At 39.5% G+C, this 22,793-nt stretch overlaps 1 protein-coding gene across 3 annotated transcripts in view; it reads right to left on the minus strand.

Moving 5' to 3' along the window:
* The window catches only part of BCAT1 (branched chain amino acid transaminase 1), a 69,724-nt gene that overhangs the window by 37,506 nt on the left and 9,425 nt on the right, over nt 1-22,793 (minus strand). For all 3 annotated transcript variants that reach the window (XM_080392199.1, XM_080392200.1, XM_080392201.1), the window contains exon 2: nt 11,611-11,682. In XM_080392199.1, coding sequence (XP_080248325.1) covers nt 11,611-11,682 — 72 coding nt within the window. The remainder of the gene's footprint in view (nt 1-11,610; nt 11,683-22,793) is intronic.

Here is a 22,793-nt window from a genome sequence, read left to right on the forward strand (position 1 = left end):
AAGTAAACAGATTACAAAGAGCATCAGGAATTACTGTAAAGGGGAAAGTTAACAATGCATAGCCAGGGGAGTTGGAAAGAACAAAGCTTGGACTAGACAGAATGGCTTTGAGGAGGGCTCCAAGGATGAGGATGTTTTTTTCCCTGCCTTTCAAGTCCTTACGGCTGTGGCACCCTCATAATTGCTTTTGGGCCCTCCCCAGAACACATATCTCTATCCCGGGAAGCCATTCTTTCTGCTGGAGCAGCTACTTTTGCCCCAAAATACCTTCTGCCTGGTCTCCTGAGCCTGAGGCTCCTCCTATGTGACAGACTGAGGAGAAGAGCTTTGCACTGCCAAAGAAAAGCAGAGGTGGGGAACTGGGTTGAGGATACTAACTAGGCTGAAGAAAGTGCTTGTTAATACACCTTTGGAAGCTGAAACCCTCTCTTCTCTTGAACAAGTTTTTTTTGGCCTTGAAGCCAATGAGCAAGCTACCACCTCTCTCCTGTCACTCATTCAAGCTCTCTCGCTTTCCAGATGTTGCTGGTGGCAGAGGATTGCCCCCATTTTCTTGCTGACCTGAGCAGTGATCTTATCTGGCTGGAGAAGCTCATCCATTAGATATTCCAGCCCAGCAGCCTCACACGTGAAGCAGGGTTCAGGCTACTATATGTTGCACGTAATTAATTGCTCCTTGTAGAGCTGCTACTACAAGCAGCTCAAAGGGAATTGCAACCTGATCCAGGAAGAGCCTCCACCACATGGGCCTGCCTTCTGTAGGCAGACATCACGAATCATGCTTAACAACTACTGCTGCACACACACCAAAAAAAAGGCTTCTGCCAAACTATTGCCAAACTCAGAGGAATCTGGGATGACATGCCAACTCCTCCATCGGTGGCATCAGAGCAGACAGCAGCAGTGCTAGGCTATGCAACTAGAAAGTAGGAAAAGACTATGGAGGCTGTATGCGGTGTTAGGGCAATTGGTGCTTTTCTCCTCCACTGAGACAAAATAAGCAATCATCTGCTCTGCCTGTTCCTAAAACCTGTTTTAGAAGTAGAAATGCTGAATACTGCTGCAGGTAGATGAAACCAGCTGCAACCTCTTCTAGCAGGTGTTATTTTTGTCTAGTTTGTCTGACTTACTACCTCTCAACTCTATCCACTAATCACTAGCAGACACCCCAGCAGCATCTACTTGAATAAAACCGAAGGGATTATGTCCTATAGGCCTTGGATAAACCAAGGTCTGCTGTTCTGATTCTTTTCCCATCCCCACCTTCTTTGGAAAAGACTGCTAGTTTTCTGGGGCAGAGACCATCACTTTCTGTATAGAGCTAAGCCCTGTATGGCTCTGTTCACAGTAATAAAATCTATAGTAGAAACAATAAGAGTTCTATCAACTCCAAAAAGAATAAGACAGTTAAATAAATACTTAGAAGTCTACTACTAGCTTGTAAGTATAAAAAGTAATTTTAACGTAAGCTGTCCTATAATCCCTTTAAACATCATTACTATTTTAAATTTACAGCAGAGCCTGAGGCTTGACAATGGAAAGCGTGTCAAGATATATAATATTTGAGCAGGAAGAAAGCCATAATTTTCTACTATATGAAGAGAAACAAAATATAACACAGTATCTTCTGCAACCCCAGGGAGAACACCCAGAAATCTTTCAACATAAAGCTTCCCTGAGACTTTATCTGAGAATATGTTAGCACATGTAATTGGACTGCGGCCTGGAATCATTGCATCAGGTTGACTGTACACTGGGTAATAAACCACAGAACAAATGACAAAGCAAAAGGGGAGTCAAGGCTCTGAATCAGTTTTGTGTCAATCATGGAAACAACAGAAAATATGGCTGGAAGGACTTTATCTAGTCCATCCTCTGCAAGGCATCTATCCTAAACTATTCATAACACATATTTATCAAATATTTGTCAAACCAAAGAACGAGCTTCTGCTACACTCTGCAAGCAACAGGAAGAAAAGAAGGGTACAACATACTGTTGGCTTCTTTAACTTTTTCCCTGACATGATGGATGCTCAACTCTGAAGCAGGAATGTTTGATTTGAAGCAGTAAGCAGGGAAGGAAACCTGCTCTGACAAGACAGCAGAGAAGTGCTTGGAATTGGCATAAACTTCTTGCCTTAGAGAAAGAAAAGGGCACCTAGGGCAGCAGCACAGCTGAAAATGCAGTCTGAAGCTCCTAAAATGCACAAGAAGGGAAATAAAGATGTTGGAAAGCTACAGTCTGGCTAGACTGTCGAGAAAGCATTGAAGAAACCAGTCTTGCCTTATAAACACTCAAGCACATGGATAATGCATAATATCATTGCTTTCAGGTGCACTAACTAAATTTTAAGAGTCTTTCTATATGTTGATGAAATGTTGCCCTGTGCCAACTCCCATTGATTTGATCCAAAGCCCACTGAAGTTAATCAAGACCCCTTCATCCAGCTTTGTAGGAATTCGGATTGTAAAGGAGGCAAACCCCACTGAATCTTTATTGCATCACCCATTTCCACTGCTTTAGGAAAATTAAATGGACTAGCAATGGTTTGAGGGTCTAGTTGTTTTTCTCCGTGTCTGTTCTCCGCTGACACAAGTTTCAGAAGATACATATTTTTAAAGTTAAGAAAGATGAAGGCATGGGGTTCCTACAAATCGTAAGGAAACCTTATACCTGGTATTAAGGAAATCTTAACAAAAGTATCTATTTGATTTTATGGAGTCTGTCTCCTCTACCCCCGATAACGGTATTTTCAGGTCTATGAAAAACAGTCTTCTAGTATCTCAACTATCAAAGAATTATGACTATCATCTATCAAATATGAGTACCTCTTTAAAATACAAACCACCAAATGCAGATAAGACTTAACTGGACATATTACTGCATTTTAGTCCTATAAACTGTTTCTGTTTGCTAACAGCTATTCCAGTTAACTAAGTGGTATGACTAGGGAGTAAGTAAGTATGAGAAGGCTTTAATGCAGTCATCGTACTGGACTGAAAAACACTGCTGTAGCTCACTGTCACAGCTGGTAAAGTTAGCTATACAAAAACCCACTTTGGCCATGCAACTGCACTTCATGTCTGCAATACAGAGATACCTGGGCTTTTCATTCAAAAGAAGCAATTCCATATAGGGAATCACAGACTGCATTTCCATAATAGCCCAATTCCTTGTACAAAAAGTCCTTCCCTAGACTCAAAAATTTCCGCAAATACAAAACTAGGACCATTCTTCACTAATGGAACACATTAATTAATTACCCTATTGATATTATTCACTATTAGTAGATACTGCTTCTTCTCAAAAAATCCGACAGCTTAGTTAACGCAATTCCTGATGCTGTGCTGCTCCTTGCCTTGCAACCACTGTATTTCTGCATTGTAGCATAAACACAATGTTCCATTTTTAGAAAGAGTTTGCCTGGGAGAAGGTTTGAGCCTAACACAAGATGAGGGCTCACACTGGCCTGTGACACAAAACTGGAATAGAGAGATCTGTGGCATTTCACTGATACATTTTTGTACAGTAGCACAGCATTTTAATGTTCAAATAACCCTGTATGAAAACAAAACTTACAAATTTGGTCTGCAAAGATTTAAGACACTACTATCTCATGGTTTGGGAAACATCATTTCTGTCATATGAAGAAAGTGAAACAAAAAATGAGGTAGTTATATCTAAGCTTTTCCTAAAAAAGTAGCCATATTGCAGGATGAAATTAATTACAAGCCTGAATTTCAGGCAAACAAGTTGTAAATACTTTACCTAAGTAGCCTGGCCAGTCACAAACATGTTACGTGGAATAGCTGAGAATAGAACCATAATCTCACATGCCCAAGTCCAGAGCAGTTGCAATTAAATCTTCTTACCCTGATTTTAATAAGCTTGCAGGCATGCAAGAAAGTGGATTCATGGAATGAAGGCATTCAGAATTTAACACTTCATATGGAATTTCAAAAACTTTTAGGAATATAAAATACTTTTGTGGCACAGTCTCTTACACAGAGGTTATGGGAATAATTTCAAACATTCAGTTAACCACACCTGCCTTTTTCTCTTACCCCATCTCTCTCTCACAATGGTAGACAGAAGGTAAACTTACAAATTTTCAGTCTTTGATCTGCTACTGAAACTGCCACATTGTGCCAATTCATTCCATTCAGTACTTTCTTAGAAACAGGGACTAAATAAGAGATTAAGATAAAACCATTCCAGCTCTCTAGGGAGAAGGTTAGGGTATAGAGATAATTTCAAAAGCAACAAGAAATGCCAACAAAATCCTATGGGGGAAAAAAAAAAAAAAAAGACTACATTCTCTTCCTAAGCTATAGTTCCTATTCATGTGTATTCAGCAAAGAAAACATTTAATATCAAACCTGGGGACTTGATATCACAATGACATATACAATTTAAGAATTCTTGGAAATAGGTGTGGACACCATGGATTTTATAAGTTTCGCAGCCAGATAGTTTCATTTGGGAATAACTGGCTGGTGTTAAAGCCCATTTTAAATGCAACTCTTCACCTTGGAAAAAATCAGTCCAGAAAATGATACAATCCAAATGGAATGGAATTTCAAAATTCTAGTGAAACTTCTGTGCTTTTACAGATACCAACCATATCTTAAGCTCCTAGTTAAAAAGAAGATAAGGCATCACTTTCTTTGTGCTATAAATCAACGCAGCCAAACCATCCTGACTGTTTTTCTAGCATCTTCCTTTTATCTTGGCCAAAAGCTCCTGTTATCTGCTGAAGCCAATTAGTTTTATTTGCAAATCCTATGGCGTCAGATAATGGGACAATCAGTTTCTCTACTACAGCTTAGAAAGCCTATTGCAACTATCAGAAGGACGTCATCCACCTGAAGAAAACCACAGAACTACTTGCCACCAAGGCAAAACGGAAGAGTACTGCCACAGATCTCAAATGCCTCATTATAGGTGGGTTCCTGATGGCATGGGAAACCTACTTGCAGGCTGTTGGGAAATCATCCCTTAGCGTGTCATGGAAGAATCATGGCAAAATATTTTCACAGCACTAAGAACTTGTTGCTCAGTAGCATTTCTTGGCTACTACGATCCTGAAGCAGTGACACTGCTGCTGCTGCACTGTAGTAACAAGCTTGATTTAGAAACACTGATGTGCCAAATAGAGCCATCAGCAATACCAAGCTGAACTAGTGCAACCTCCACCTGTGCATGCAACTTGCATGGTTTCCTTCAGGAAGGGCACTTTCTCCTGGCAACCAAAAACCACTGAAACATTGATTAACACATACTAGGCTTTGTTTCCTCTCTCGTTTGTCAAAACAGGACAGGCAGCTCTAAGTGCACTGTGTGTTGATCTTTACTGTGACCTAGACCCATACCTTCCTGATAACTGGAATGAAAGCAGTAGATATGTCAGTCAGTCTTGCCCAGCTATTATTGGTAGTATTCAAAAGCGTTTGTGTAATGCCTGTGTAGATGCAGAATGCTACAGAAACCACCCCCCACTGAATCTTCTTTGTGCTGTAGCTGGTTTCCCTCTTGGTAGGTTGAAGATCAGGGAATGGATTTGATTGTAAATGACCTGAAGTAATTCTGCAGCATATACACAGCCTGCTAGGAGGCATAATCAAGTGATAAGAATGCACTGTGATCTAATATTATTATTACTTGCCAATCTTTTTTGATTCAACACATGACAAAAAGTAAATCATTTTATTGCCATTGGTGAAAAGCTTGAGTGAATAGATTCAGCTGATATTAAGATAAAATCAGAATGACCTTTTCTAACGCAAAGGCCAGTCCAAAAATGCTAAATATTGTTACAACAACAGAATCCTGATCTAACAGTGGTTACAGCTATGTACTTTCATGGAAATGATATGGAGATGACATACTGATGGTAACTGACACAGTTTTAGCATAGGAGGTTCATACAGGACATCGGAAAAAAACGTTTTCTTAAAGAGAGTAGTGCAGCACTGCATTCAACAGACGAAGCCATGGCTGACCTGGTCTGGCGCTCGATGTGAGTCCCACTTTCAGTGGAAGGAGGGACTAGATGGCCTATGGTTCTAAGACACAAAATTTTGGAGATGCTTTGACAGGTAAATAATTTATTTACGTTAGTAAAAAATGACAGATTGAGAACACGCTGGAGAGGAAGAGATGTGAAAATATATACACTGTGTAAACTGTTTTATATTTGTTAGCTATGTATATAATGTGGTAACTATAATGCATATAAAGCATTTCAGCATTTTGCTGACCCATATGCTCTGAGCATGTCAGAAACTTTACCTACTGTTCATACAAAATGAAAACACAAGAGAAGTGCTATGTACTTCCCTAAACTCTTCAAGGAGTGGAACTTTCACCCTCTCAATGTGATACAGTCAATTAATTCAGCTTTTAAAAATATGTTTCAAAAAATTAGACTATTCTGTACTTTATATGTTTTTAATCTTTGCATTGGAGGGGAAGGAGGAAAATTTGAAGAAATAATTCTCTTCTTCAAAAAACAAGGGTTGGAGAACTGCTCATTCTTTATCTCTGTCAGCAACCTTTTCACATATAAAATATTTAGTTTTCTAAAGTAAAGCTTAAAACTGTCTAATATCTCAAAATGGATTGGTCCCTCTCCCAGTTCCCACAGTAAGGAATCTTACATCCCACTATATTTGGCACAGATTATTGACGCACTTGACTTTCATTAGTATAAACATGGTAATGAATCACAGTAATGTAGTTTCATTAATGTAAACATAGAAAAAATCAATAATTAGTCAAGTTTTTCTTTCAAAGACTGTTTTGAAAATAGGCATAATGTTCCCAACAGAAAAAAGGAATATTTCCAACTCTTTCTAATGCACACTACATAACAAAAAATGCCGCATACTTCAGTAACATCTAACCTACACCTTAACTGCATAGATTACTCCTGTAATACTACCTTATTTATAATTTTAGCATTTCCAGGGTAAAATATAGACCTGTTGTTTATCTTAAATGCTATTTCATTATTTGTCAAGAACATGGAACAAAGCAGAGAATCAGAGTCAGCACAGTGTGTTTTACACAGAGGCAACCAAACTCCCTGTCATTTCATGCAAAGGCTACACGTTTTAAAATATGCAACCAAAGGTCCTATTGCAAGGAATAACTGCATTTGTGTGAAGAGACCTCCAAGAACAACATCAATGTCTGTAAAACTTTCACTAGCAATCTCTCAATTTGAACCACAAATGCCTGCATCAGAAATAATTTTTCAGTTTCTTCATACTTCTTCTAGAGGTAAAATACACTACTGCTTTAGATTCTGTAGAAAAACCGTCAAAGGTTTTGATTGTTTATCTGTAGGTTATACCTATAGTGTGGAAATAATCTTTCTGGTCTGATTTGCACGATACCTAGCACAATGTCAGCTACTTCACAGCTTGGGCTCTGAAATGTAATAACTATGCAAGAAACAAACAAAACATACATAATTACAGAAAAATCACTATATCCAGCATATCACACAGCTAGATGTGAGCTAGCTTCAAACTGGAAGCCATGTAAACATATTAGCACAGCACTGTATCCAGTCTAGCAAGTCCAAGATCTCAACAGGGATTATTGGTTCAAGCACAGCACCACTCTAACCTGCCTATGTAGCTTCCAGTCTGCCATGGGCTCACATCCCACTGGCCTGGAGCCTGGAAAGGCTGAGCTGTCTGCAGAAGATTGTACGGGAACACTCACAGTTATTTAGAGTATCATGAGGAGCCATTCAGATACAGAAGCTCCGCCTGAACATTTTGCATTTCATTACCAAAAGTCTTCGTATTACCAAATTAATCCACGTTCACTTGTAAACTACAAATACTTCATTTGGCATAGCAGACTAGCCAGCATTCCCTAGAAGTTCTGCACCATTTTGGTATACTAAAAAGGCCACTAAAAATAATAATAATAAAAAGGCCATTAGATATTTTTTTTTAAAAAAAAGAAAAAACTTAACTTTGCACCATTAAGATACCCAACTAATTCTACACAGCTGCAGATCGTTAAAACACAGAGAAATATAATAGGAGAAGGTAATAATTTCTTAAAAGTCTTCCATGTACCAGTTTCTCAAAGAGAAAATGTATTACATGACAAAAGGTTACAGAAAAACTAAAATTATCTTTCTGGATATAGTTTGATAACATGAAGGAATGAAAAAGCAATCATGGATGCCTTTAGTTTCTTAAGACCAAGCATTATGAATTCAAAGTCAGAGCTTACACATACTTTAAAAAAAAACCACAAAGCAGAGTTACATATGGAAATAGACCACCACATCACCCAAACAACATCTATTCTGTCTTGTGGCAGTACAATAAGCAGAACGAATGCGTTAACAAAATTACCAGATTTTTAACCTTAAACATTAAGTGCCTTAGACGTAACTGCGTGCTATTTCATAGCATTATTGAATGCAAAAATATATATATAAGAGCAAAACCATACATGTGCATTTCTTCATTCAACATTCCAAGATACATTCAGTGGTACAGAGGATAACTGTACTTTCTGTTACTGGTTTCATACTCCCCTCCTAGAGATCCAGTGTTGACAATAGGCAAAAACTGCAGTATCTCTTAGGTTATTGTCGTGAACCACAGCTAGTTATTTAAATAAATAAATACACAAATACATGCATACAACAGTTGGGGGAGGAAGGAAGATTTCACTCTAGTGGACGGAGCTGGGTAGATAAATCCTAGAGATTTGACATTTTCTACAATACAGGAAACTCTAGCATAATCACTATTTCCTTGGATGTTTCTTATCTGTTCCAAGATCACCGGTCATGTGTCAACTCTAAATGCAATACATTGTCTTGTAAATCACAGACCTGTCAAGATGAGATTTTTAACTGCAGAAGTGTGTCACAATAAGGTAGTTTGGTAGCAGTTAAAACACAAAATGCCAATTCTGACCTATTGACTTAAGAGAAACCCATGAGAATTAAAACAGAGAGCAGCTAGCAGAGGTGCTCACTGCTTGCTAGAAGCTGTAGGCAGCATTCCTTCCCTCCCTCCCTGTGTATAGGGACTCTCCAACTCTATCTTTCCAAGTCACACAGAAATTGCAGTGAAATTCAAAGAAGCTTATCACACCTAAAAAGCACAGCACTACATTCTAAAAAGAAATGTCTTCAGAGGGGTAATCTGGCATTCAGATGTTAGGCATCATCCACTTTAAACAATATGTTTTATGTAAGCATAAAACAAAACCATACCCTGTTTTCTACATTCCCACAATCTTGGATTACTTGGGTTACTGGCACAAAATTGCAGCTTTCTTCAGCACAGGCAGCCCCACGGGTCAACTTGATTCCTTTGAAATGTTACTAGCTATACTTTCTGAAATTGTAACCGTAACTGTCTTCCACAGAAATGTTTGTGAAGTTCCCTAGAATGAATCCAGGCTGTTTTATTTGTCATTGTCTGGTGGGTTTTTTCCTTCATTTATAAAGTTTTTCTTTTTAATTTGACAATGAAGTTAAAGAGATGGCAAATAATTATTATAATGTAGGACACTGCAATCATTACCTGTATTCCCATCACAACTTTCATATATCCACGCCCCCCCCAGCCCCCCCAGTACAGTATTTTCTAAAAAGTTGTACCCCTTGCTGGTGACAGCAGCTAATCTTCAGAAACAAAGCCATAAGGCAGGAATGGACTTACATATTAGATTTCAGCCTGAACCAGCTGTTTTTCTTAGTATTATTCCCTTTATGACCATCTGTCCCACCTGCTAAGATATTTTTCCCCTCACACAGACTCTCCACTACAATGATTTGCCATTCTGGCTGACACACAAGTATCAATGGAAAGGAAACTGGATTAAATCCAACTTTGTACAGCCCAGTATTTGGAGATTTGGTAAGGCACCTGCTTGACTGCCAGTATAATTAAATCTGCCCTAAGTCTGCTTTACTTTATGCCCAGTTCACACAAACCCAAACACTATCAGAGTTTGTTCCCACTCTGTCTTCCTTCTGAACTACGTCAATGAGTGGCAGGAAACAGTACAGTGCAATTGCACAAGAGTCTCTTCTCCGCAAAGCCATTTTTGGTTTTAAATACACTGGCATGCTCTACTGAATGAATCTACCGAGATCTATCTTGTCTATTCATTAAAGGTGAATTCACAAAACTCTGCACTCCATATTTGTGAATATTGGGCTTTCAAAACTGACTGCATGCATGTTTTTGACAACACTTTCCAAATCAGACCTTCTGCCTAAAAAGGTCATCCTAAATCTTCCTTCTTTGGCAGAATTGCCAGAGAGACACGATGCAAAGAAATGAGGAAGAGAAGAACTAGGAAGGGCTGAGAATGGAGAAAAAGGGATTAAATGGCATGTGGCTACACGGTGAAATTCTGGATTCTCAAGAATTATCTGCTGTTTTCAATGAGACCAACACCAGAATAAATTTTATCCAGGAGTCCAACACATTTTTTGCAGCATTTATTTTCCATATGTGGTTAAAGCCTGGCAACTAAACTGGAAATAACTACTTAAGCATAATTCAGAAGACTGCACAGCAGTGGCACTGCCCAAAAAATCAGGAAGAACATGACAGTTACAAAGTGTATCATCATAATTTCACCTCTGACTATTGCTGACAATAGTCAGGAGTAACAGGAAGGGAACTGCTGAAAAAGCACAAGTGAGGTCACCTTTTTCTGGTTACCATTTTTAAACATCTGCAAAATATAAATGAGGCTTTTAAAGATTATAAAGCAGTGAAAGAGAGGGGGAGAAATAATTAGAGATGTGTGACATAAGGAATAAAGGCAAAAGAAGTATGAAAGAGAGGCAGGAAAAAAGGGAATGAGGAGAGAAGGTAGAATTCAAAGGAGCACATGCTGATGGGCTTTAAATTTCCAACAGAAAACTAGTAATTGACATCTGTGTCCATACAGTGTTTAAAATAAGCTCTTAGTTACTAGCACTGCATTCAGGAAGGAAGCAAAGAGTGCTATCTTAACTGAGCTCAGTTCTAAGCGTAAGATTAAAATAAAAAAGAGGGATTCAGATTCTTGTCAACTCCTGTCTGCTGCTCAGCACTCCTTACTATAACAGCCCTGTTTGCTCGCGGAGTGCCAATAATGTGCCAGAGCTGTGGTGTGCTTTGGAGTTCTGGTGTGCTTTGGAGTTCTGAGACCCTTAGCTCTGCAACTTTGAGACCAGATGGAAAAACCCACCTTTGAGCACCATTCATAATGCCAAAGTTTAACAAATAATAGACTGTTACACAGGCTTTGTTTGGAAAAAAATGGGGGTAATCAATCTTTATTTCTATTGCTTTTGAAGCAGGTAAGAGTTAAAAATATCATCACCTATGCCATTTTAATTTTTGCTACTAACTTTTTAGTTAGTACCCAAAACCATAATAAAGTTATTGTCATGTTCTTAATTTCTACCTTGAAAACATTTTCAGCAAATGCAACTTACAGAATCATGATGTTCAAGCATGTCAGTAGCTATAATCACCTGCACAACAAGCACTATTGTGTTACAGATGCTGTCTGGCACCATCTACTGAAATGCTTCAGACATCTTTAAACAAATGTACCTTGAAAGACTCAGTCATATACTTTGCTGTTTCTTCTGAGCATCCTCCAGCCGTGCATTCATTCTGACAGCCCTAGAAAAAATAAAACCAGAGGAAATCAAACTCAATGCACATTGCAGAAAAGTTGGTACACATTCAGTTAATTATTTTTAGGAACAGATTGTACTTCGTCATCAGTAAATATATTAGAAAGAATTTTTTAGTGGTTTCTTAGCACAACTTTCTACCTTCTATGTTTTTAGTTTTACTTCAGTCACATTATTTTGCACAACAGTATTTTGGGGCTATATAGGAAAGATGATGTCTTAGATTAGATTATCGCTCGGAAGTGTGGAAGGGTATGGACAACATCACAAGTCTTTAATTCAAAGCTGACTAAATAAATAGTGTTTTTACACAATTCCATCAGATCCCAGTTTCTCTACTAAAACATCTACCCAACAGATTTGCTTTTGCCTTTTCTGGCTAGAAAGAATGGAAGAAAAAGGGAAAGGATTTTTTTTGTTAAATCCTTCATTAAATGAAAACAATGATATGAAAACAATGTCCACCTATATAAATATATAACCAGAATATTTTGAATTATCTACTATGTTGAACTCAAGTGTTCTACCACTGACCATGCTAGACAGGAACTGAAACAAAAGGAGTGATAGTTCTAGGCATTGTTCTCTTCAGCAAGAGGGATAACACAGACAGGTGCAAGCCATCTACCTAAAAGCAAGAACCGCGGTTTCCACAGCATCAGGCTAGCATCTTTGTGGACCCTCCTGCACTAGTTAGACCTCCTTGCCAGTGGCCAGTAAATGCATATTACACCCAACAGCATCGAGCAAAGGAGACAAATACAGCCCTGACAGCATTTCTTGTTTCTGAGCAGAAGAGCTAGAAAGATGAAGTTGGAGCAGAGGTTGGGAAGAGGAAGGTGCCAGGAGTGAGACTGTCTGTGTGATGGTCCATGAAAGCGGTGGCTTAAGGGAAGCACAGCTGACAAGATGGAGGGAATGGCAGAAGGAATGGCTAGCTGCTGAGATGAGGCCAGGGATGGGTGGACGTGGGGAAACAGTCATGCTGGTCAGAGGGGCTGCAAGGGAAAAGCACTAGCAGGAGCCTGCACTGGCTCCTCACCACTTGGTGGTTGTCTCTCACACTGCCACCCCTCAGCCTCACGCATCTCTCATCTCGGATGGAAGTCCCAGCCCAGGTGGGAAAGCCCCAGGTCAAAGGTATAATACCCTGAAGGAAAAGAGGTGCACAGGAGACTTCATGGTCAGGCGGTGAGATCCCTGCCCCAAGCTGTTAACCAGCGAGCAGCCCTTGTCCTACCTGGAGCACTGTGTGCAGGGTGGATGCCAGTGCTGGGGAGACACCAGCCACCCAGTCCTGCGGCAGCCACCCAGCTGTGGGGCCAGGACTGGGGCTGCCTGGCTTACAGGCTGTGAAGCATGACGCACACACAAGGCAAGTGACATGATTTTTTCCCTTTTTGCAGACCTTGGGGATATGGTAGATGGGGGGTGGGGGCGGGCAGGGGCAAGTGCAGTATCTTCAGTGGGCCTTTAACACATAGCAGGCTTGCTACCAACAAAAGAAAAAGCAAACTCCTGTCCACAGCAGATCTCACTTCCTCTCCCCTCCCCCCAGCGCCCCAGGGGGACCATAACGTCCCTCCTGCCTTCTCTCACCATCAGCTTTAACCCTTCTGTTCCTCTTTTTTCCTAACCCTCCAACAGCGAGGCATGCAATCACGGCTGCAGGCTCCTTTCCTGCCAGCTAAAGGAGGATCTGCTGGGAGAAATCAGAAACCCCTTCACAGTGCACCAATACGCTTTACCTTTAAAGCCTTATGAACAGTATGTTTTACTTGCCTTAAATCTTAGAGGTTTTTACTCCAGAAAGACAAGTCTTTTTGGTAGAGTGTTCAATGGCGTTCCATGTCAGACTGTAGCAGGACTAAAGCGTTACCCAAGCTAAGGGACAGTCTCAACTAAACACTGTGTAACAGGTTCTTGCTTTCTCTGTAATTCGTCAAATACTTCCAAATTCCTCTGGCAAAATCCCAGAAGGCCTTCATGACACCATCAGTTTATAACAGTTAAGTATTCTGCAGATGAATCAAGTCAACCAATTTTTCTCTGCACTCTAGTGAATTAGGATGGAAAGTGTGCTGGTTACCAGCTAACAGCCTGGTAAGTGCCAGCTTTGGAGCAAGAATTTCTCCAGCAGCTCCAGCTCATGCCTGACTTTTGTCTAATATCCAGTATGCAAAGCTGGATTTTGAAATAATTACTGGTGACAGCAAATACTGACAAATACTCAGCCATTATGCTTCAGGTTTTTTCCCACCTCTCCTTTATGAAGTTGCCCTAAAGCAAGAGTTGGCATCAACACAGAGAGGACCAAAGTTGGATATAGTTTAATATTCTCTTTCATGATCTTTAAAAAGATACAAAACCTGTATGTGAATTTCAAGTGTGGACCACCTACAGGAACAGCCCCCAGGGGCACGATCATTTTACCCTTCAGTTCAAGGTTCCTACTGAACTCAGTGAAGTCAACAGCCCATTTCTTGGGTGTATGCCATTGAGCCAGTCCTGTTCTCCATGAAGTCATCATGTTTTACAGATTTAACTCATATTTAAAGCAAGTAGCTAACTGCCTTTGTTAACCGCACTGAGATTGAATTGATTTAATCCCTCAGCGCTAGAAAGATATACCGCAATTACTTTCTAAATGATGGAGTCATATTTTAATGGCTCCATGGCTTTTAAACCTGAAACATGTTGTTAAATGCAATAGGGAAAATTACTCCCTGGTTTAGTGCCAACATTACCAAGGGAGATATGCCAAGCATAAATTTGCCCTTTGTGTTTAATAGCATGGTAGATTTAAAACTGCATCCATTAAAAACACTGATGTTATCCTAAAGATACGTTTGAGCCACTGGGTCAATGTCACCTCAAAAGTCACTCAAGTCTGTATCAAGTTCCTATACAATTACGCAAGCATGACAGTGTTTCTTATGTTGCAGTGTAGAGCTAACACCACTGTCTTTATCCTATATGTAACCGTTTTTTCTAAATTGGAAATAGGAGAGCATTTCAGTTTTCCTTAAAAAACATTGAAATGGCATATTTTTATCATTACTGTAAAGCCTGTAAGAGAACAAAAAAGTGTAAAGCGTTACACTAGATTAATTTTTTTAAAAAAACAGGGTTTATGTCATTGTGTCACTACAAAACACTACTAAAATAAAGACTTGGTGATGAGTAATTCTGTCTTGACTTTTATAGAAGATCTCAGTGCTATAATAATCATTGCAAATCCTTCAGCACTTACAAAAGCAATCACACCATACTCAGTTGGATAATATCATTCCATCACATTAGTACTTACTTCCAATCTAACTCTCATATAAAGAGGAGGTAAGCCTTAGCAGGGGGTTAGTCTCCTCCCAGTGTGTGTGAAGGACTACTGTGTGTGAAACGTTTACCAGCACTTTTGGAAATTTTATACCTAATAGTTGTCACCTGCATTACTGCCAGAGCTTTCCCAGAACTGAACATTCAACTCCTGCATTTGGTCATCAGAATGCATTAGACATAGGTATTTTCAACACATTTTAGCATCAGGATGCTCCAACCAATGTCTCTTGGCTTTCCCTGCTGCTTTTGGCACACCTTTTCTGACTGCTATTCTGTTATGGGCATAAGACCTTGTAGCCCAAGTACTGACCTGCAAGAGCACTCAAACAACTTAATTTATTACCATTTTGCCATGCCTCTAGTTATGTTCATCTTTTGGAGTATCCTCCTGGATCTCACAGCTGCTTCAAAACAGAGAGTCTACCTCTTCTACGCAGACCTTCCTACCCTTCAGCTGAAAGGACCTTGTGCTACAAAAATTGGCAGACTTCCCTAGACTTCCTAAACTCCCTACACTTCCTAGACTACATGACTCTGCTTAGTTTTTCTTGTGCCCTCACACTTGGTGGCTTTTGAGACCCAGTGGTAGCACCAATGTCTTTGTTCTCATTTGGGATTATCTGCTGTATAAACTGCAATTCTACTAGATCCTTTGTCAAACTGCTGTTCTTTGGCTTTAGCTACTGCATTATCCCACAGGCTCATCCTCAGTTATGAAATTGGAACTGAAGATTATCAGAAGCTTCATCACTGTAAATTTAAACTGCAAACTTCACTTCTTTAACCTACACCATATGAAATTATTTAATAAAAAGGAATGGTACCAGTTCTCAAAAAAATAATTTGCAGTTACCTCTATATGCCATGTCCTTTGTCACCCATTTTCAAAGAAATCTAATTCTTTAATCAGTTCTGTGCTCACTTAATTTTCCCTGCTGTTTGGTAACTCTTCTCACCAGTCGGGAACAGAAAACTTTCCCTGGTACAAGGTAGGAATAAAGAAATAAACTGCAAATTTTTGCTTTCACCAGCGCATGCTCATCCAAGTCAGCCCACAGACAGCTCAAATCAGAGACATGACCCCACTCTGAGCAAGATTTCCATCAGCAGCACCAGCCCTCTGATCAGAGTACTGCCAGTGGCAGAGAACATCTGAAAATCAAGTTTCACGCCCACAAAAGAACCGTAGACAGTGCTTTGTTGGCAGGCATTGGCTATTCATGAAGGACAAGAACCTAAAGAAGCAAATAAGCCACGGAAACACAGCTATGGCTGCATATAGCTCCTCCTGCTGAGGCAACCTCACCATCTGCTATGCAGAGAAACTCAAAACCAAGAGTATCTTGTAGCAGTCAGGCCCCAGCAAAGATGGAGTGGGAGCTTCCTCTGAGTCAGAAGTCATACGAAAAACAGTTTTCAGTGAAGAAAGTCCTTTCTGAGACGTTTCTCCAAGCTAGAAGTGTCTTGCTGCTTTTTCCTGTGCCTCATTCTGGCGACTAAGTGCCTAAGAAGTATTTCATGCACTGATTTACACTGGAAGGATAATGAAATTAGAATACTTACCAGATTCCAGGAATCCAGCAGATCAATAAATTCAATACATGTCTTATACTATGACACTGCCTACAGGCAAGCCAAATCCAGTGTGTGATGACGGGTACTTTGGCATTCAAAGCCACACAAATCAAGAGTTGCCTTTCTGTTCCAGGTATAAAATAGAGTCCAACATGCACAAGTGCCATATATTCTGTATATTGTTGCAGTCACATAAAACAGTTCCATGACTCCAAAACAGTTTTCATCTGTCCCTAGGAAATGTTAATACAATTTGGCAGCCACACCATTTAAGAGATGAATTTGCAGGAAAAAAAAAGCGGTAATGATGTTCATAGCTTTAAAAAAAAATCCACCTGCTGTCAGACTGAGAGAGAAATTCTGAATATTGCTGTAGGGTTGAGTCATATAATACTATTTTTAGTATCAACTAAAAATATATTTATTTAACAACATTTATGAAAGACTTCCAGAGCTTAGGAAGCTCATTTATGGAGTCTAACAGCCAAGCATATTTCTCTCAGCTGTCATGGAAGCAGCTGCCTGATATAAAAATATCTTAATACTGTCTTTATATTGTATGTTCGTGAATGTGAACATGCACACATGTATACATTACCATGCAAGTGTCATCAAGTACATTCATTGGGCTGGGTCATTTCCATGATAGTATGACATGCCTTATCCACACAACTTCTTTTAAATCTACTCCTTTCAAAATCAAGACAGGAGGAGCAGGAAGACTGATTCTTCAATTGTATTTCTAACCATTTATCAAGCCAAACAGAGAACTTTGAGGTATCTTTTGTATGTTAGGTTGTCACACTCTCCAGGTATTGTCCTGCCCGTCTTCAATAATGAATTCAAAGAACATGTACAGCACAAATCCCAGAGCAGCTCCAATGATACACCTCAATGTATGCACAGATCAGCACGGGGCAAGGGGTGGGGTGGGGGTGCACGGAGGACAATGATGGATACAACACCAACAACAAAACACACAAAGGGAAAACATAAGGACAGTTTGGCATATGCAGTTTCAGTGCTTAGCTTTTTACTCAGTTCACCAAGAATTCTCATTCATGTTGATTTCTGCACATCCAATACATTTCTTCAAGACTCCTCTTACCTAACATATCTGCCCTGATGCCTTGTCAGCTGGGTACTATCACCTTACTGTGGCTGCTTGGTCAACCTTGAGCTGGCACTAATGTTGGTTAAACAGTGAGGCAGTATAATAACAGCATACAATAAAGAAAAATACAAGGCAAAATACAAGGCAACTAGCATAGCAGAAAATAGAAAGCTTCCACATTACTTAATGATACCTTTAATCAGAGTGAAATCATCAGGGTATAGATACCAGAATTTCTCTATTTACAAAAGCTGCATTGCATAAAGTAAGGTTGAATTTAAATAGATTATCATTAAACTAATCCAAAAGACTGTGCAGGCGCTTATCTTCTGGCTTGAGAAGTTTATTTGGTTTAATTTAAAGCAATTTAAGTAATTCAAATAAAACTGAAATATGCTCCTTTTAAAACAAGTATCACTGGTTTTATCACGTTAAAATAAAAGACAATTTGGATTATACGAGCACAATTTATTGGTTAGAAAAAACATTAAAACAGAGAACATAAAGAAATTGAAATATTCAGCTTGTCCAGCCAAGATGCATATTTAGTAACATTTATAGTTACATTACAACTCTAAAAGCAGACTAAGTTGGTTTCACGAGATTAAATAAATGCAGGACAATGTTGGCAAAGTCAAGTCATTTCAGTCAGCACTCAGGTGAGGAACCTCTCTCGGAAATAATGCCAATTTTTTGATTCAGTGCTTAAATTAATGATTGAGTGAGTTCAGTAATGCCTAACCTGTTATACAAGAAAACTTGTATCAGTTCACCTGAAAGGCAGCAAGGCTAGGCAACATGAATGATAACTATGACTGAAATCCAAAAAAAATGTATGCTTAACAAACTGGACTATTAAGAAGGTTAAAGGGAAGAAAAGAGTTCACCAGAAATACAAGATAGATTAATTTGTCATCACAAACTCTTAAGTAGAACCTGACCAGGGACCTATTCAGCTTCAGGCTAAAATTATTTGGCAAGATACTCCATAAAATTTACAACATCAGCTGTAAATTACACTCATACAACATGGAGTCTAAAGCGTGATTCCCAATTGAATAATACTGAAAATCTACTACCGTTCCCATTGAATACAGGACTTAAAGCAGCTCTACGTCTCTGCATGGTGTCCCTTTATTCAATAGTTAGTTCTGTCTTAATACATTTCCTGCACAACCATACAATCCTCCTTCCTATTTTCTTTACAGAATAGGCAAGTACTCTAAAGAAATCCTTTTTGCAAACGACCTCCAAATGCAATGTGCTTTAACCTTGATTTCCAAGCCAAATGCTTATACTGTTCCTTTTTGTTTTCCTTCCTATGACCTTCTTGTTGCTCTGTCACTCCCCAGTGCCATTTCCTCTGTCTTTACCCTCTTGCTCAGTTTAATGACACTTCCCTCCTGGTTGAGGAAAACAGGCTTGTACTATTAGGGGAATAGGCAGATGACCTAATGGAGCTCTTCCATCTCTAACTCCTATGAACAGTGCCTCTAAGTGCCTCTTTTGTTGGTTTGTTTGTCTGCTCTAGCATTAATTAGGTTTTTAACAAGTGCATTGTTCGCTAGAATGGCATAAAGAAAAACATGTTAAAGCAACCAGCTGGATTTAGTTGACCTATAAATTCATCCGTCTGTTTTCTAACTAGATAGTGTCTCATGTCTATATGATATGCTTATTGCTCAAACAAAATAAATGAAAATTCTGAAAGTCACCATGGTTTTTATTGTGTTTAGGCCCAGTTCTCATTGATATGAGCCCTTTTACATCAAACTGGCAACAGGAAAGGGAAAATAGCTATTACATACATTCCCCTACCAGCATAACCCAGCTTTGCTGTTAACCACAAGGAAGCTTGTGTTCATGAGGTCTTCTCTAACATTTCTCTTTGCTTATGTATTCTATAATGCCAGGTACTAAATTAGCATTTTAAGATTTTATAAAGTTAACCAAAGTTTTTAACAGCAGTGTTAATACCAGCAAAGATGAGCCTAAGCACAATGAAAATCTTCCTCAGGGATTCAGTTATACTGGCTGTATTCTTTATCCTGAGACAGCTGTACAGGTAAAGTACAGATCTGCTTTAAAGATGCATAACATATAGCTTACAATTTGTTTATGAAATTCCCTGATGGTGGAAACTACACACAGATCCTGCAGCTGATGACCAAGGCAAGCAGCTTGATGCAATTACCAAATGATAATGTGAATAACATGAATGCATACACAGCAGAAACAAATAAAATCATTGTCTTGAGAGTTACTGAGGGTTTAGAACTGGAAGCAGACAATTTAGTGCAGGAGACCAAAGCTTCTGCAGTTTGCAAATAATCATTGTAGACTCCTAGGGGGAAAAAAAAACCCAAAACACACATTAGACACAGTGATGAATTCCAAAATGAGAACTGACGTACTTAAAGAAAAGAGCCAGCAGACAGAAACCTGTATACAAGGTCATTCTCCTGTTTGCAAGCACCCTTGTAACAGTGGAACCAGAAGAAACACAGGGTCAGGCCTGAATCACTGGCCTGTATAAGGGGCATTTGTAGCTATTCTCAGAGTGCTTAGACCGTGTCCCATTGAAGTCCATTTTGCACTGGAATAAAGGTTTACATAAGACACTGAGCAATGATGAATCACACACTGAAAACAAAGGCTCTGGGGGGAAAAAAAAAAAAAAAAGGCTTTTGAAGGAGAAAGGAGTTACTTTGTCCACCACAAGTCCTGTATACAGTCCCACTAGAGATAATAAAACAGTAACTTACATAGCTGGCCCTCGAATAACACAAAGTACAATAAAACATTACCTAACTTTGCATGTGGTTGCTGGTCTGTAAAGGGCAGACGTGTACTGAGCTTGGTACCACATCCAGCCCTGATAACTTTGAATGTCCTATTTAATTCACCACTGAGAACCTTATGCAAAAGCGTAAGAAGCATGACTTTCTGTATTGCATTAGGTTGTTAGTGCAGTTATTGCCTGTTACCTGCTTGCCAAGCAGTTTATTTAGCCGTTTAGTGTCCAACAGATGAAGCTGATAAAGCATGGCAGCAGCTAACCTGGGGATCTGAATGGGCTCAATACCACAGGGACACTCTGCCTGACCAGTCTGAGTACTCCTCATAAATGCGTTTCTCTGTGTTGGTCTTTTCAAACGGCAGAGCATAGTCCCAGCTTTTTTGCTTGCAGGCAGAACTGTATACACCTAGATAACGTATTCTGCCTGGACATTTGGCCACAATGCTGCAGAAGGACCCAGATCTGAGCTTTCAAGGCTTACAGCCGATTGAGTGATCTAATAAGTCTCTTTAAACAAGTGATGCAAGCCAGGGTAATTAAAAAAAAAAAAAAAAAAAAACAGAAAGACAGCAAGTTTTGTCTAGAGGTGTTGCAAATACTGTGCTTTCTCAAACTGTGATGGTGGACTGGTCTGTATGGTGCTTGCAGTTATTTTACTCTTTGTTCCAAAGAACTGAGACCTTCATTTTTTATAAGCTTTAAGCCAGTTTTTTCACTGTAATACCTGGAAGCCTTAAAACTTAATACTGGCTCTACAGTCACACCACCTAAGTGAAGGAAGGTGGAAACATCTGTCTCTTCTACAGACAGGAAATTTAGGCATAGATTGTCCCATCAGCATACCTCATACTGCTTGGCAGTTCATTCAGAGAATTCACTGGGAGGTAGACAGGTTGTGCACAGCTCCCCAGGAACTAAGTCTACAGCTCCTCTTCCTTATAGAGACATACCCATCAGATCCATTGCAGTCCTTCTCCAGGAAGAAAAAACAAGTGTAAATGATTGATGTGGTTTTGGCCGTGCTCTCAACTGACAGCTATGCCCTATGCAAGCTTCTTCCACAGCAGCACACAGGTGATAGCTGCAGAAGACCTGCCTATACTAGCTCCAGTGCATTTTAAGCCTGGTATAATTGGTTTGAAGTAATGGCAGATCTCTACCAAAGCCTGGGTTATATCCTTGTGATGTGTCTTTTGCTGTGTGTTCAAACACTGCCTTAATTTGATTTAACTGGACACAATTCAACGAAGTAGAAAGGAAGCTGAAGCTTTCCTCTTGATGTAAAGGGCACAAGGAACAGAGCTAAGCCACAAGGAAAATCCTTGGAACCTATTTGAAGACAGCACCTACAAAGTGTTTGTGGTCTTGGTCAAATTAACAGTAGGCATAATCCACCACACCAAGCAAATGTACATAATCCCATAGAAGCTTACTAACAAGCCAAGAAAAGCAGAGCACAACAGTGTCACTGTACAGTGCCACACATCACACTCTTGAATGTGGAAAAGCATCCAGGTAACACCCACAAGAACCGGCTTTTTTTGATGATGTCTGCTCAAAAGTGGTAATCTAGTGACAAAGCCAGATACTCCACCTTCTTAGTATATATTCAACTGTGTAACAGCTCTAAAGCAAGGGGAAAAATCATGTATTACAACACTACAAAATTTTGCAGTTGCATTAAAGTTACCCTTCTAAGTTATCCTTTCTAAAAATGCTGCAAGCAAGCCCTTTAGCTGAAATCCCCCATCATTTGTTGACAATGCCCAGAGGAAACTGGATTCTGCCCAGGGAATTTGAGAGCAAAATAGCACTCAGCACATTAAAAGTGGCCTTGAAAAAGTATGGTCACAGATGAGATATTTGTAGAGGTGTCAGCATGAAACATGCAAAGCAAACAGAGGCCCTTTGTCAAAATTGCAGCACAGTAAAAAGTCATCACAAATCAAGAGTAACACAGTCCCTATTAGAAAAGTGGTAACTTTCAAATACTGAGAAATGGCACTAGTAATGAAGATAATAAACAGGCCTTGGATGAGTAACATAGGCTTGTCCTCCTGCAGTTCAACATCTGTATCGATGATCAGCCGGCCCTGCTCAGATCAATAATCTAAACTGACAAATGATTTATTTATAATACCCTCACGATCCAAGGGTTTTGCCCAGCTCCAACCCACACAAACATCAATGTCCTTGACTAGAATGTCTCTGTCATTTCTGAATTTATGAAGCTAATCTTAAGCATCTTAAAACAGCTTAGAATTGGATC

Source organism: Falco punctatus (assembly GCF_963210335.1).
Source record: "Falco punctatus genome assembly, chromosome: 6".
Classification (NCBI taxonomy): Eukaryota; Metazoa; Chordata; class Aves; order Falconiformes; family Falconidae; genus Falco; species Falco punctatus.